Source organism: Argiope bruennichi, chromosome 2 (assembly GCF_947563725.1).
Source record: "Argiope bruennichi chromosome 2, qqArgBrue1.1, whole genome shotgun sequence".
In the NCBI taxonomy this organism is placed as follows: Eukaryota; Metazoa; Arthropoda; class Arachnida; order Araneae; family Araneidae; genus Argiope; species Argiope bruennichi.
This window is the reverse complement of record NC_079152.1, coordinates 46,458,954-46,474,800: the sequence shown is the minus strand read 5'-3', so window position 1 is coordinate 46,474,800 and position 15,847 is coordinate 46,458,954. Positions and strand designations below refer to the sequence as shown.

Below are 15,847 nucleotides of genomic sequence, written 5' to 3'. Positions count from 1 at the left end.
CATAATTAAAAGATGTTATTTAAAATTCTTTAGAGGAAAGACAAAACTATTATTAAGAAAATAATGAAATTTTAAGGATATAATAAGGAGATGTATAATTTATTTGTTTCAGTATATAAAAATATTACATACATTTACGTCTGTATCTATTTTTAGATTTCATCACTTTTCTATTCATATGTCACTCTAATGCGGTAACTCATATTCATTGAATAACACATCTCTAAAATGAACTGTAAGCTTTTTTTAAAACACTTAAAGTTCCTTTTAGTTTCTCCTTCGACAGAAAATGTCATGAAGCACACTCGAGCTGACAACTCTCGACTGAAATTTTCAGAACTAAAGTCAATTTAACAATGACAGCTAAAAACAAAGCACAGTGTCTTTCGATGCAGGCACTCGCGTTCCTGTATAAAACTTTCCTTGGAATTCATAAACACATGAGAAGTATAATGTCTTTTAACGAGATGTTGTTTGATAATTATACTCGATTGAAAACTTATTATATAATTAATTTCTCAATAAAAAATTTAAACGAACGAAGAATGAGAAATATAAAGCTAGATGTTTACCCATGTCATGCAACAGCTGTAATGAAATCTAGAAACTTTTAAAGGCATTTTATTTTCATTGTGCTCACTGTTGATCATCACAATATGGTTACGTTTACCAGATCGGGATTTATTAGCTAAACTGTAGTTGCCGAAATAGTTATTCTGAGGTAGTTGCTCTACACTTTGAAGCGGATACAAATAGGTCCATTGACTGTAAAAAATTTAGATTTATGGCAGTCAAATATGACGAAATGGTTTATCGAATGTTCGTTCAGGACGAAGAAGAAAAACAATTTTTTTGCAGAAATAATAGAATAGTTGACTCTTCAAGTGGAAGAAGATAAAACTTCAAACGTACAAGTTAGTAACAATGTCTGTCATGTGGCAAAATAATTGCATACGCCCCTCTCATGCGTCTAGAACATCATGTGAAGTATCCTCTGGTATTATTAGCATAAGCTGCAATTTGTGCAAAATTTGCTTCCACATGATAGTAAGCTTCGACACATGTTCTCGCTTCATTTTCTTACTCCTTTGAAGTTGATTCAGAATGGCTTTCGAATATCTTGTATGATGTCGAAGAACATATTCATTTGACGCTGTTAAATTTGGGAACGGAGGGTTCCTAAATTCAGGGAAATTTTGGTCTTGGCTGGTGAAGGCCTTTAGGACTCAACCATATGACCCACCATTGTTGCTGTCACAATGGTCTAACCATTCAGTTTTCTCCTTGTGCCTACTGGCAGGTCGAAGTAATCAGTTTATGGTAACATTTGTGTTACGTTAATGGTAAAATTTGTGGGGCGTATCCCCGTAGCAGATATCTATCCATGCTACTTTTCGCTTTAGGATTATTTGAAACGTCTAGTTAAGTCGCGATAATCTAAGAATTTAAATAAAGGTAATGTTTCATGGGATATGTCTAGCATGTCCTAGAATACACTGCTGTTAACTGTGGAATATGCTTCCTTGGAGTACAAATGATAGCTGAAAGTGATGGTCCTACTATGAAACATGATTTAATAAATTTTTAAACTATCTTAAATGGATGCTAAATTTGTAATTTACTAAAATAACGCCCTCAGGCGAAATTTGACCTAATTTTTTGTTACCTTTAAAGAATTTGCTATCTCTGCAATACATCGTACATAAACTTTCATAAATTTGAGAACAATAATTTATTTTTATGCAACTTTAATTTTAGGTGATCTAATCATGAACATTATGTGGTTTGGAGTAGAGACATATATTTTGTAATTTTTACTCTGAATCCAAATTCTTTATTATTTATAATGCTTCAAATATTTTATACCTTGCTTTTTATACCTGTGGTAAATTCAGTGAAGTTCTTATTCGCTATATATATTAACTGAAGTTCTTGTTTACACTATATATATTAACTGAAATTCTTGTTTACACTATATATATTAACTGAAGTTCTTGTTTACACTATATATATTAACTATGCATTTTGGAATAATATTAGGTCTTAAGAAGGTTAAATTGTCTAATGTCGAATCATAACATGAGTTCAATATGCTGCTTGTTACGGAAACAATACTATTCCTTATACAATATTAATTACAAATGACATTTAACCCTGTTAGATTTTGAATTTTAATTTTATCACTAGCGTCTTTTTTGCTCACTGTGGGGTTAAAATCTTAAATTGCTACTAGATATTAAGTCTTATGAATGTCAAATAGCAAATAACAAATGTGTCTAATGTCGAATTATAAAATGAGTTCAGTATACTAAAACAGCTGCGTGTTTCGGATACAATACTAAGCCTTATCTAAGTCTGATAACAAATAACATTTATGTCTAAAAATTTTGAATTTTAATTGCATCACCAAAATCTTCGCAGCTCATTGTGACATTAAAATCTTAATTTGCAATAAAAGTCTGAAAAATATTCAATTTGTTATACTAATACATAAGGTGATCACATCTTGTAAAATTTCCCTGACATATCTTGCAATTATTCATCGTTGATATCGGCCATTTATGTAAACATAAAGCCGAAATCGTTATTGTTCTCTCAGAAAATTTTCAAATTTAAAGACAATCCTTTATCTAGCTTCGATATTATGAAACCATAATCGACATCGATTTCTCTTAAATCTAGCAGATAAATGTCAAATATATCGTTCTTAAGTTATTTACATCCTGGAAAAATGAATAATGAATGCAAGCGATGAATAATTGATGAATTCCTCGAAACTACATGAAATTAAGGAAACAGACCATTGAGTTAGCAATGGGATTTAGAAATCTTGCATTATTCCTGAATTGTGTAGATGAGACGAATACTCAGAGGAATAAATTATCATGGCAACAAGATATAGTTTAAATGAGTCGAAATATTAGGAATGGATCATGATTGGTAATGTTTGCACACCGACCGAAGATTTCTAATGATGGCAATATATATAATGACAATTTCGGATATTTGATTCGAAATTTTAGAATATAAGCAAGGATTTTGAAAATTCAAAAATTAGTTCACGACACCTATGGATCACTTTTGTCAGAATAATTATATTTATGAATGGTAAGGATAAATATTTGATTTTTATAAAAAAAAATGTGTTTCATTTAAAAAAATTGTGATCATTTATCCACGAAGTTGATTTATATCCCCGGAGATCAATTTTTTGAATACGATTATTGATTCAGACCATTATTTTTTTCAGTTTTATTTTCATTTGAATTCAGGGTGTTTCTCTTTCTGTTAACATTAGTTATTCAGAACATAATTAAAGCAATACATATTTGCGAAGATTGCATTGTATATTCCTGAAACGATTTAAAATTCCAACTCAATCATTTTAAACCAATTCTTGACCAAAGTATGTCTAGTTAATAATAATAGTTTTCAACTAAAATAGAGAAACTCGCATGATAAATTCTGACAAATGATTTATTGACCTTCTGTAATGAAATGACTCCTTCCATTTCAATTTAAAACTATCATTTAATATTTTGTTTCATTAAATGCTGCCTTAACGTGTTGAAAACTTTCAAAATACCACATAGTGTTTGAAATGAAATAGATTATTAGTGTTTCCTTTTTTCAGCAAAAACTTTAAACTTATTTTTGCCCATTTATTTCTTCAACTGTTAATTTATATTTTTAAAACAATCGCTATGAGTTATGAAATCTACAAATAAAAAATAATTTCATTTTATTGATTTGAATGTTTACATAATTTTTCGTAACTCAACATATGAGAAAACTGTTTCATAAACACAAAATTTTGTGCTCTTTTAATTTTTTTTTTTTTTTTAGGAATTAAGAAAAATAACAAATTCCTCATCGGAATAAAACGTCTTAACACTTAATACCCCACCACACTTCCGTTTTTAGAGCTTATGTTGTCCCTTTCCGGTTTTGTATACATGCAGGTGGATTTCCATAATTCCAAATTATTTTCCATTCCATTGCATATTAAAAAAAATTATACAATAATCAATAGGAAAAATACAAATAAATGACAAAATGCGTATACATACAACATAAAAAGAAATAATAAAAACTAGAATGAAAAATATTTTGAGTACAATAAAACTGAATGAGTGAACATGATAATGTACAGTAAACGTCAGAAATTATTTTAAAACAAAATATTTTGATCTTTATCAGAAGAGGAACACTTTAAACTAATAGTTTTAAACTAATAATTAAATCTGCCCGAACAGATTTATTGGAAAATAAAAAAAATGTAATAATAAATCGATTTAGTGGTTCATTGTGTGTGTGTGGGTAATTTAAAGCTTTCAGCAAAACCACAATTTCAGTGCGGATGTTCGATTCGTTCATTCTAATTAAATTATTTTTGTTTTTATGCTGTCAGCCTTTGCAGTCTGATATAGAAATAATGACAAAATAAACCAATTCGCTTTATTTTCTTTTATTAGCCTGCTTATGGATAAGAAAACTTTCTTTTAAAGATAAAGTATTTAACTAATAGAATCAGAAATGTCAAATAAATAATATTAGGAAAAGATTCATTATTTAAATGAGACACAATTTTGGTTTTTGATTATCACTTAATGACTTGCAATTATAAACTTTTTTCGAAAGCAATATAAATTGATTCAAATGTTTGATAATTAATCGCAATATCTTTAATAAAAATATTTCTAAATAACATATTATTTCGAAAGAACACTATTTAGAAATAAGCATTTCTAAAAAACATGACAACTTAAATATCAGTATTATTATAATAATTGAAAAGTAAGTTTACTGCTTGAAGTAAATACGTATATAAAAAAATAACTATACAATATTTAGTTTATGAATGTATTTAAATTTATAAAACATATATTTGAAAAATGATTTTTCTGTATTTCAAATTCCATATTCTTCATCATTCCAAAAAAGATTTTAGGCCTCTCTTCAATTCGCTGAATGATTTATGTACAAAAGTTCAGAATTACAAAGTGAATTATTTTCCTGAACATTTGGAAAAAAATAAAATGAAAAGAAAAACGTCCTTAAAAATAGCACTTTTAAATAAAAAAATCATTCCCGATTTTCTTGTTGATAAATAAGTATTAATATAAAATTCTGATAACACCATTAAATTTAAGAAGATATAAATAGTTTAATTGGTTAATAATCTCTCTATATATTTTTTTCATTTCCTCTCCATAGACCTAATGTATAAATTATACCAATGTTTGAAAACATTCTTATATGAAAATGGCAAAAAATTTTCAAATAATTATTTACTTTCCATGAGAACAAAAAAAAATGTTTTGTTTTGAAAGATGAATTGAAGTATTGAAAGTTACCCATACACAAAATTTATTATATTTTGATCGAGCTTCAAACTAAAATGAAAAAAAAAAAAAATAAACAAAAAGTTTCAATAAACAAAACAAAACTTGAGCATATAATTAGTGGTGTAACGCCTCAATGTTAAATAATAAAATTTGAGGAAATAGTTGATGTTTCATGCTTATGAAATATTGTCCATTCTAATTCTCAGCGAATGAGTTGCATATAAAATCACAACTGTAAAATTAAAAACTTTTCTTCATATGTGACATTTATACACTGGTTTTGAAAACCATAAATGGTTATTTCGTTTCAATAAATGTTATATATATATATATATATATATATATATATATATATATATATATATATATATATATATATATATATGACATATAATGTGACAAATTTATAAATGTTTATTTTTCAATTTCTAAAAATTTATGAATGGTATGTAAATTAATCAAATTCTATTTATTTATTAATTTAGCCTTAATTCGTCTTCAAGAGATTTTACAACTTCCCACATCAGCAAAGCAGTCACAGATGAAAATAACTCTACGCCACGTTAAACCAGATCAAGACTTCACAAAATTCATGAAAGATTTATCAAAACTTAGAGAAACAAACTTTGTTGTTGATTTGCCATTACATCGTGTGAGAGAATTATTTATTGCAGTGAGTATTTGATGCACTCTTTTATTCAGTCTCCCTTTCAGATGGTGAATTAAAAATAAAGTTTTTTTTTTCCAGACTGTTGGGAAATAAATTATTAAGTTAACGAGCTTGACTAATCCATGGTCATTAAACGACAAAATGTCTTCAGACGACTGAAACGTTTTGTCAAGTTTAGCTAACTAAAAGTAAACTACAGTTATTCGCTTATGCACAGTCAACTTCGATTAAGAAAATACTTCAATTTGAATTGTTTGTCAGAGATATATTTTCTTCAGATTCTAACTGCATTTGAATTCTTAGAAATGCAAGGCCTGCCATATATATATATATATATATATATATATATATATATATATATATATATATATATATATATATATATATATATATATAATCATTTTTAATTAATTATTTTCACTTTACAGTAGCTTCATTTGTAATAATATTTTGACAGATATAAGAATAAAATAATTTTCCTTTTTTTTCATATGGTAATTATATTCTAGATGTTAATTGCAATAAAGTTTATTTCTTTGAATGTAAAATAGAGAGATATAAGCAATATCAAAATTATTTCAATATATTTTAAGTATATATATTCTACTACACATTACATCGTGTGAGAGAATTATTTATTGCAGTGAGTATTTGATGCACTCTTTTATTCAGTCTCCCTTTCAGATGGCGAATTAAAAATAAAGTTTTTTTTTTCCAGACTGTTGGGAAATAAATTATTAAGTTAACGAGCTTGACTAATCCATGGTCATTAAACGACAAAATGTCTTCAGACGACTGAAAAGTTTTGTCAAGTTTAGCTAACTAAAAGTAAACTACAGTTATTCGCTTATGCACAGTCAACTTCGATTAAGAAAATACTTCAATTTGAATTGTTTGTCAGAGATATATTTTCTTCAGGTTCTAACTGCATTTGAATTCTTAGAAATTCAAGGGCTTTCATATATATATATATATATAATTATTTTTAATTAATTATTTTCACTTTACAGTAGCTTCATTTGTAATAATATTTTGACAGATATAAGAATAAAATAATTTTCCTTTTTTTTCATATGGTAATTATATTCTAGATGTTAATTGCAATAAAGTTTCTTTCTTTGAATGTAAAATAGAGAGATATAAGCAATATCAAAATTATTTCAATATATTTTAAGTATATATACTCTACTACACATTATATGTATTACAAGCTTAAATTTACGCTTTTATACGGTATTTCAAAATCCTTTATTTTTTGTTTTGATCTTTAAAGCTGTTTCTATGGAACGGAATACAAAAGAACTGTTAAAATTGCAAAAAATAAAATCCATTATACTCAGGATTAGGAAAATTATTTCATACGCTATTCAAAAGTATGCAGGATAAAATTTTAATCAAATTATTCTTTAAGAGGTTACGATATTTTTTAATTAGAAAAGTGAAACATTATAACTTATATAAAGTGATCATAAATATGGAATAAGAGGATTTATCCTCTTACTGAATAAATTTATATTATAATGTAATAGTACTTAATCTCAAGTATAAATATATAGCCATATTTTAGTCCGAAATTTTGAAAAAGATATGACATATTATTATGGGTTTAAAAATATATTTATATGCAAGTCATGCAGCGTGAAGAAAAGAAAAAAAATATTTAAGAAACTGTAACACCATTATTCCATATAATGTTAAAAAGAACGAATGATAAATAAATATATTATTTAAAATTTATTAAAAATAAGTTAGTACAGAATCTGGAGCTATAATTTATATTTAAACTATTATTATTTTATAGTAGAAAAGTTTTTGGAAGTTATAACTGATCTAAAATTGCCTATTCGACTTTTAATAACAAAACAAATAAACTAATATAATGTGAAATTATTCATTTTTTGGAAATATTTGTGCAGTTTTTGTTACACAATTTCGTCTGATTCTTAATTATTAGAGGAGAGCATGAAAGTTGGAATGTTGCAGAGGGAGTTGGAAAATTTTACTTAATGTGAGATTTGGCGTATTAATAATATCAATGAGGACGCTCGCTCATTAAAGTAAGAAAATACATCATCCAGCGAATTCCGAGCAAACAGCCTTTAAACTTTCAGCAAAGCTTTGTCAGAATAAGCTATCAATAGTAGTGATAAGTTAAATTTTATAAAATTATATTCCCGCCAAAATATATGTAATTTATTCATTATCAGAAATTAATTTCCCCTTCTCTAACAATTTTGAACTTTATTAAAAAATAGAATGCAATTTGCAAGAATATTTTATATCTATGATTATTGAAAAAATTTTGAAATGTATTCCTCTAGAAAATCATTTCGATAAGCATGTTTTTCAGAAGAATACAAGGTAAACTGAGATATCTGCGGGATTTATAAAAGTCTCTAATAATAAAAATTATTTATTAATAATTCATATTAATCACACTTGTATATAAACGCATATTTCACGAAGCAAATTGTAACAGCCATCGTAGAAGATATGATTCATAAATTCGCTGTTTTTATTTTCTAAAAGTTACTGCTTTGAAAAATGTAATTTTCACATTTCAGATGGTTTAATGAATTATATGTAATTATTTTGCGATTAAAAAACTGTGCATTTGTAGATTAAAATGTCCAACGCGGTATAGTGTTGAAGTAATCATTCGCGATAAGATAGTTCCAGATTCAGAAACTAGTTGTACGAAAGCTCAGCGATTTAGTTTTTAGAGACATTTCTCAAATGCCTTCTCATCAGTGTGGTGCGTAATTTCGGAGAAAAGTGGGATTTTCAAATTCATCAATTTCTTCTAATGTAGATTCAAAAACATAGTTTTTTGTCTCGAAATAGTTCTGTTGTTATCTAAAATTGTGTAATTTCAAACCTTATCAATAATTTCACATTTTCGAAATTATAACATTTCCATCTAATTTGTAAGTATAGCAAGAGCTTGCCGAGTAAGATATTTTTATCTATCTTAATAAATTATACTCTTTAAATATTTCATGCAACACATAATTACATTCTTAATTAATAAATCGTATTAAATCTTAATTAATTCTAAAATCATTTTAGAAAATATAGCAAATTTAATAAAATTGAGCGTAATGTTATTATTGGAATTACTTTTAATGGTGATTCAAATTACTTTTAATGGTTATAGGGATTAAACCTTGTTAATTAATATAAAAACATATATAATAAACATATATTTCATACGAGAAAATTTAATCTTATGCGATCAGAATTATTTTAAACTTTATTAAAATATTGTATAGGCTTTTGTTTCCAAAATAAATGCTGAACGTAAGTGAATTAGTTCCTTTTTTTAATTGTCGTTTTAATTTGTTGAGGAATCTTTTTACATAATTGTAAATTTGATCTGAATTAAAAGAAGAAAAATATTTGTTCAGAATTTAAGCTACATATTTTTTTTCTTTTAGGCTGACAAGTTAAACATGATGACTGAATATCAAAGATATTTATTAACTTCTCTAGTAAGTACTTATTATAATTTATATTACTCTAATAGGAATTTCGACTTAGTAGAAATTGATAATTTTCCTTAATACTGTAAGAAATATTAAAAGCTATGTTTCAGTTTATAAAACTCTTAATCCTTTAGTGGATATATTTTGTACATATAATTTCCTGTCTAGTAGAATAATTGTAATCGTTATTTATTCAATCAGTTCAAAATCACCGTTCAAAAGCTTATATTTATAATTATCCATTAGGATGTTCATACTGTGGATTGGTCGCAGAGTATAATTGGAAGGTCGAATATTACAGCTTTTCGACTAATCAACCCAAATAATGAAGAATACAAGCGATTCTTAGATGAATGGATATTTTCAGAGCAGACTGCAGGGAAAGAAATATCCAGCAAACAACCAATAACGGTAATTTAATTTTCTCAGTAATAATTGTTTTAAATGATTAAATGATGTTTCTTGAATTTTATTTCTTTAAATACACGTTTTTGTTGGGGAAAAATTTGAAAAATAATTTCTTAGTACTATTTTTACGTAAATATACGTACCGTTTTTTACATTTGTTTTTAGAAATATATTTCTAAACACAAATTTTACATAACGCTATTTGTTTGAGAACAATTCATGTAATTATATAAAGAAATTGAAATTGTTAAATTTCCAGGGCATTACTACATTTCTATTTCTTGAATTAATTTTTAAATATACTTATATAAAAGATTTTGTTTATATGAAAGAAGATAAAATACAGTAGCGAGGTCTAACACATGATGCCTGGTACATGTTGTAATTATTTTCAATATGCAAGACATTTTTATGTTGTTTTACGCTTCGATATGTGTTTCTATATTATTTAATATTCGGAGCATTACACTAATTATTATTTTTTTAAATGTAAGAATGCTTGATTCAAATTGGTATTTCTTATTTATCATTTTAAGAAACAGCACGCTATCTAACTTATATGAACATCTTTAATTCCTTTTCTATTTATATTTTAACTATTAAATTTTACAACTTGTGTTCAAAAACATGATTTTCTATTCTCTATTCTATATACGATATAATAAAACATAAACTTTTGATGAAACTGTTTTAAACATTGAAACATTAATCTCTACGGAATGTGTACTTATTTAGAATTGTGGAATTTGGTATTTGCATTAAATTTGTAGTAAGTTTCTAAAGATACGATAGATTTAAATATTTTATGTCAAGTTTTAAGTGGTCTGGGTATTTTGAATATTCTAAATGATTTAAGTGTTCTCTAGAAAATTTCCCAGCCTTTATCAGTAAATTTAACAACTTTAAGCGATGCTTGAATTAAGCCAACAGATTTATCGCTATAATTTACTTTCAGCTATATAACAATAATTGCATTGTGCTCTGATAGCAATTTAGTTGCATTTCTGAGATTTAAATTTATTGGAATCCTTCTATTGAAGTTATAGTAGAGTTCCTTTTTTTATTTAACTGATATGAAGATAGTTAATTTGTCAAGGAAAACTTAATCCAATCAAGGCAAGCAAGCTAACAAAATGTTGCATTCAAGCAATTGTTAAAACTTTATTCAAAAATTTGGATCGGCAATTAAATGTCTGGGATTTTTGCCAATGAAAATATTACTTTTCCTATAGCTAAGTGGCCATAATTTTTGGAGCAGACAATTAAATGTCTGACTTTTAGCTTTCTACAAAGTAAGCTACTGGATGTGGAGATTTCAAAGTTAAAAACAGAAATTAGAAATTTTTAAGACAATTAAAACGATTTTTATGCAGGCAAATAATATATTTTTGTGCAAGTATACTTCGAAAAATACAAATGTGAATTTTCGATGCATTTTAAAATTTTATTTTATTTAATTAAAACTATTAAAAAGTTTTCTCTTTGCAAACAATATTTTCAAACATAACTCGGAATAAATTTTAGAAAAATAACATATCAATAATCCCAGTTTGAGTTTCGTGCGATGTTTCTGTGATTTATACATATTTATGAAATTAATTTTAGGTATTACTTGTAAAAATGTTTTCTATTTTTATAATGAAATTGAATTTTGTGCTTATATCATCCAACTCATTTTTCCAAAGATAGAAATACAATTGTTTTATTTTTAGTCATCTGTTTTTTATTATCTTAATTCCACGTTTATTTTCTGAAAAAAAAAATAATGAATTTCTTTTTTTTTAAATTCGGGGTACTAAATTATTAAAATTTTATTTCAGAAATAATAAGTGATTACGTGAAGTTTCATAGTTCGATTATTTTGGAATACTCTGTCCTTGCCCATTATACATTTGACGCTTCAACTGATTGTCCTCTTAGTGTCATGATTTATTTTTTCATTATTTCCCATTTTTTTTTTACTATCCATAAAATGCTTTTATTATATTATGAAGGCTGCCTATTAAACACAATTATATAAGTTTTTAAATTGTATTTCAAGTCTCTTAACATTTTATTTTAGGTATTGAATTTTATTTCGATTCTTCTTTCAAATTCACTTCATTTGCAAATTAAATCATTGAGAAATCACAAATTGCATGAAAAACCCAGCATCCACGAGACTCCTATAAATGACAGAATTTAATGCCACCTAAAATCTGAAATTTCAAATGTCTTGTGCAAGCGAACATAAAAGCAATAGTATTTAGTGACTTAATATTATACAATTATTTCTCTATTCAAATAAAGTAAATGAAATATTTATTAATTTTCATATCAAAGAAGAAAAAAAAAATGTTTGGCATATCTAAAGATTTGAATTCAATATTGAATGTCATATATATATATATATATATATATATATATATATATATATATATGTATTAATAATTCATAAGTAACAAATCTTCATGTTAGTGATACTTTTGTAAGATATAAAATGTACTGTATATTTATATCAGCATAGAACATTAATTAATTAAATATTAACATTTATTAACATTAAATTTTTTATCGAAATAGAAAAAAGATTAAAATTACTAAAAACAAAATAATTTCTAGTTTCCTGATAAATATTTCTTGATATAAATCTCATATATTTATTTCCTTTAAGCATTTCTGGAGAATCCAGGGCAATTCAAATTTTTATTGGATTTATGAGTTCCTAACGTTTTTTGTTTTAAACAATTGCAGTTATCCTCAGATTTCAGTCTGAAAGTTTTCTTTTAAAAATTAGATAAAAATAAGAGAAGAAAAGAAAAAGAAAAACGTTTAAAAACAGACCGGTTTAATTCCTTATCTTTTATAACTTCAAAATTTTAAAAAAAAATTATTTTTCGAAAAAGTTTTATTTTCTTATATATCTGCAGGGTTTTAGCTAAAAAAATATAGATCTAATGCACATTTTATCGGATGTTAGTAATTTTATAAGTCTATGTAGAGGGAACTCTGTGCTACTTATATGACACTTTTTTTAGAAAGCAGCACCTTAAAATTTCTGCAATTGTTTTTTGCATTATTTCAAGAAGAAAATCGTTATTAAAATTTTCGAACAAATGATGAATCAGGGTTTTCAGTTATTAGGGGAAAAAATCTTATACTTATTTATAAGATTTTATTAAGTCAGAATGAATATTTCTCATTTCTAAATATAAAATAAAAGATTATAAACAATTCAGAGAGAATATAAAAGCAATCTTATACCCGGCAACTAATACAATTAAGCTTGGCTTTAGCAGCAACATGTTAGGTTTAGGTTTGATTAAAATCCAATTAACCCACTGGACAGAAATTAGTTTCCAAAATAAGTCTTTTCACATAAATCTGAGTTCCCGAGAAAATTTATTTAAAGAGGAATAGCTTCTTTCCCAACTAATTGAGCAGTATTCAGATAACTGTTTAATTATTCAGTTTAAATGTAAGGAAGTTGCATGTGAAACAGAAAAAAGTACTTTTTTAATGATTCCTGTTTTATATTGGTACAGGGTGATTATAATTAAATTTGCGCTTTCCTAAGTCTGTTAAAAAAGGAACCACTTGTCAGAATGACCTGCTGTTTCATCTGAATGTACATGAAGCCAGGGGAATTTGCTTTAAGGGGAAAAAATTTTCAAAAATAGATCTATAGATGGCGCTGTAGTTGCCGTAAGACTTTTCGAAAACGTGACAAGTTTGTGTGGCATTCAGTGTTCAAAATCCATCCACAACGCCAAGGCAGTCAGTTTTTAACTGCTCCTACGTCAAACGAAATAGTAGAAAAATAAAAGAAAATTGTTGAAATAATCAAGAAAAAGAAGCCGGCGATGATTTGTTCACGAAGTGTTCAACATGCTGTCCGCCGTTGTGTCCTATGAACTGAAACCACGAAGCAGCGTGATGCGTAAGAGACTAGAATGTTTCAGTGATGATATTGTAAATATGTTGCGTAATTCATATTTTCTAGTTAATCTAAGTTCGTAATCTGACTACATGACATACCCTCAACATCAGCCTCACAAACAGAAATTGCAATTTTCAAGCCCGGTGATTATGGCAGCCTGGTGGTTTGAAAATTCGACTGAAAATTCTGCAATTTTCAAAATCTAGATTCAAACAGCTGCATTATTCTGCTACAATTTTGCATAAAATTGCGCAATTCGCACATCTTTTTAATGCTGGAATGAGCTAGTTGGGTAAAATAGATAAATAATGTATCCAATTAACTGTATAGTTCACAGATCCGAAGGACAAATCTTCTTGAAAAAGAACAACTAGCCAACAATAAGTACTACTTTAAACCCCTTCAAATATTGACATTTTGAAAATGAAGAGGCAATGGTCTGGTTTGGTTTTTTGGAACATCTGGCCATGCTGCATTAGACTGAGTAAAATTCTTTCAAGTTAAAATTTCGACATTCATTAACATAGGAAGCAATGTGTACGGTTGCAACGGTTGCATTTAGAACGAATTCTCTCTCACCCGCATTTCCCAATTTTGAATGATGACAAATCTTTGGAGATGGATATGTCCTCAAAATGATCCGTGGTTATGCATTTTTCGTTTCAATTCGATCAAGAGGTTGCAGGATGAAATTTCCACGTTTTGGCTGCTCAGAAGGAAAATTTGTAATTTTGAACATATAGCATTACAAGATATTTCGTAAAATTGCATGAACCATGCTAGTAGTTATATCTAAAGTTCGAGGAATTCTCCTTGAATTGAATGTTTCGAAAGATCAACTTGGCGTTTCCTTCAGTTCTCTCTTCAGTGATGTCGAAATAATTGTTTTTCTGCCTCTGCTACATTTCACGTGAAATGAACCGGTTACCGTTACATTTCACGTTATCCGAATTTGTCAATCATCCTTTTTAGACCGAATGCAATCATCGAAACAGAACCACTTATCAAACCCGCTAATGACCTTGATTTCTTCAGTACAACAGTCGGATAGTAATTCTTATAAAAAGTTTCATAAGCATAGCCTGATCTTTCAATGATAGTATCAGGACTACCTTTTCAGACGTAGAATAAAAGGGACTACATGTTCACCACTTTTTCTAGCAAATGTAATGAGAGTAATGATGTCACGTCTTTTAATGAGCATCTTAAAATAAATGTATCTTTTAAAGCAAATGGGTTTTTTTTCGTTCATTTTATGAAGACCTCAGCGCCATTTACAAGTCAACATTTGAATTACGTTTTATATAGCAAAACATATTACCATTGCTTCATGCATACTCAAATGAAATATCAGGTCATATTGAACAGTGCTTCTTTTTTACTGTCTTTTAAAAGTGTAGCTTTAATTATAAGCTACAACTAAGAAGACTAAGATGTGTAAACATTCATTAATAAACTGTATTTAGCATTCATTAATCATCCACATAGTATTTAGAATTTGTAATGTTGGTTCCCAGCGTTGTTCCATGTTAAAGAAAATAGTTTTACAAAGAGCTCTGATGGATGTTGATGGAGTGCCGATCAATATGCCCCGACTTTGGCAACAAAATGAATTGAAGACGACATTGACAACAAAATCGAAGATTCTAAGAATTTTTACAGTCTTGGTGATAAGTAACAAATATGGTTATCTATTTGGACGCGAATTATGATGATTTTTCTTAAAAAAATCTTTGTACGTTTAAGCTATCTATAGTGATGTCAGGATGCAGTCAGCCGTGTGCTGAAAATCCATTCAGTATTGAGTTCTGCATTGAATCAAATGCTGAATCGGCAATCGAACATACTTTTGAGAGGAAAGAATACTTTTATAAAATCTCTCTAAGGCAGAGTTCTCTCTGAGAGCTTTGTTGTTTTTACCTATGTGTTGCTATATATTCTATGCTATATACTCACCGGGTGTGTTTTGTTGTCTGTATTTTCATGTTTTTCTGTTCTTTCTGTGTGTCATTGAACG

General features: G+C 27.2%; 1 protein-coding gene across 2 annotated transcripts in view; it reads left to right on the top strand.

Moving 5' to 3' along the window:
* LOC129958157 (glutamate receptor ionotropic, kainate 2-like) overlaps positions 1 to 15,847 on the top strand; it is a 273,917-nt gene that overhangs the window by 194,723 nt on the left and 63,347 nt on the right. For both annotated transcript variants that reach the window (XM_056070403.1, XM_056070393.1), the window contains exons 4-6: positions 5,834 to 6,021; positions 9,456 to 9,509; positions 9,750 to 9,914. In XM_056070403.1, coding sequence (XP_055926378.1) covers positions 5,834 to 6,021; positions 9,456 to 9,509; positions 9,750 to 9,914 — 407 coding nt within the window. The remainder of the gene's footprint in view (positions 1 to 5,833; positions 6,022 to 9,455; positions 9,510 to 9,749; positions 9,915 to 15,847) is intronic.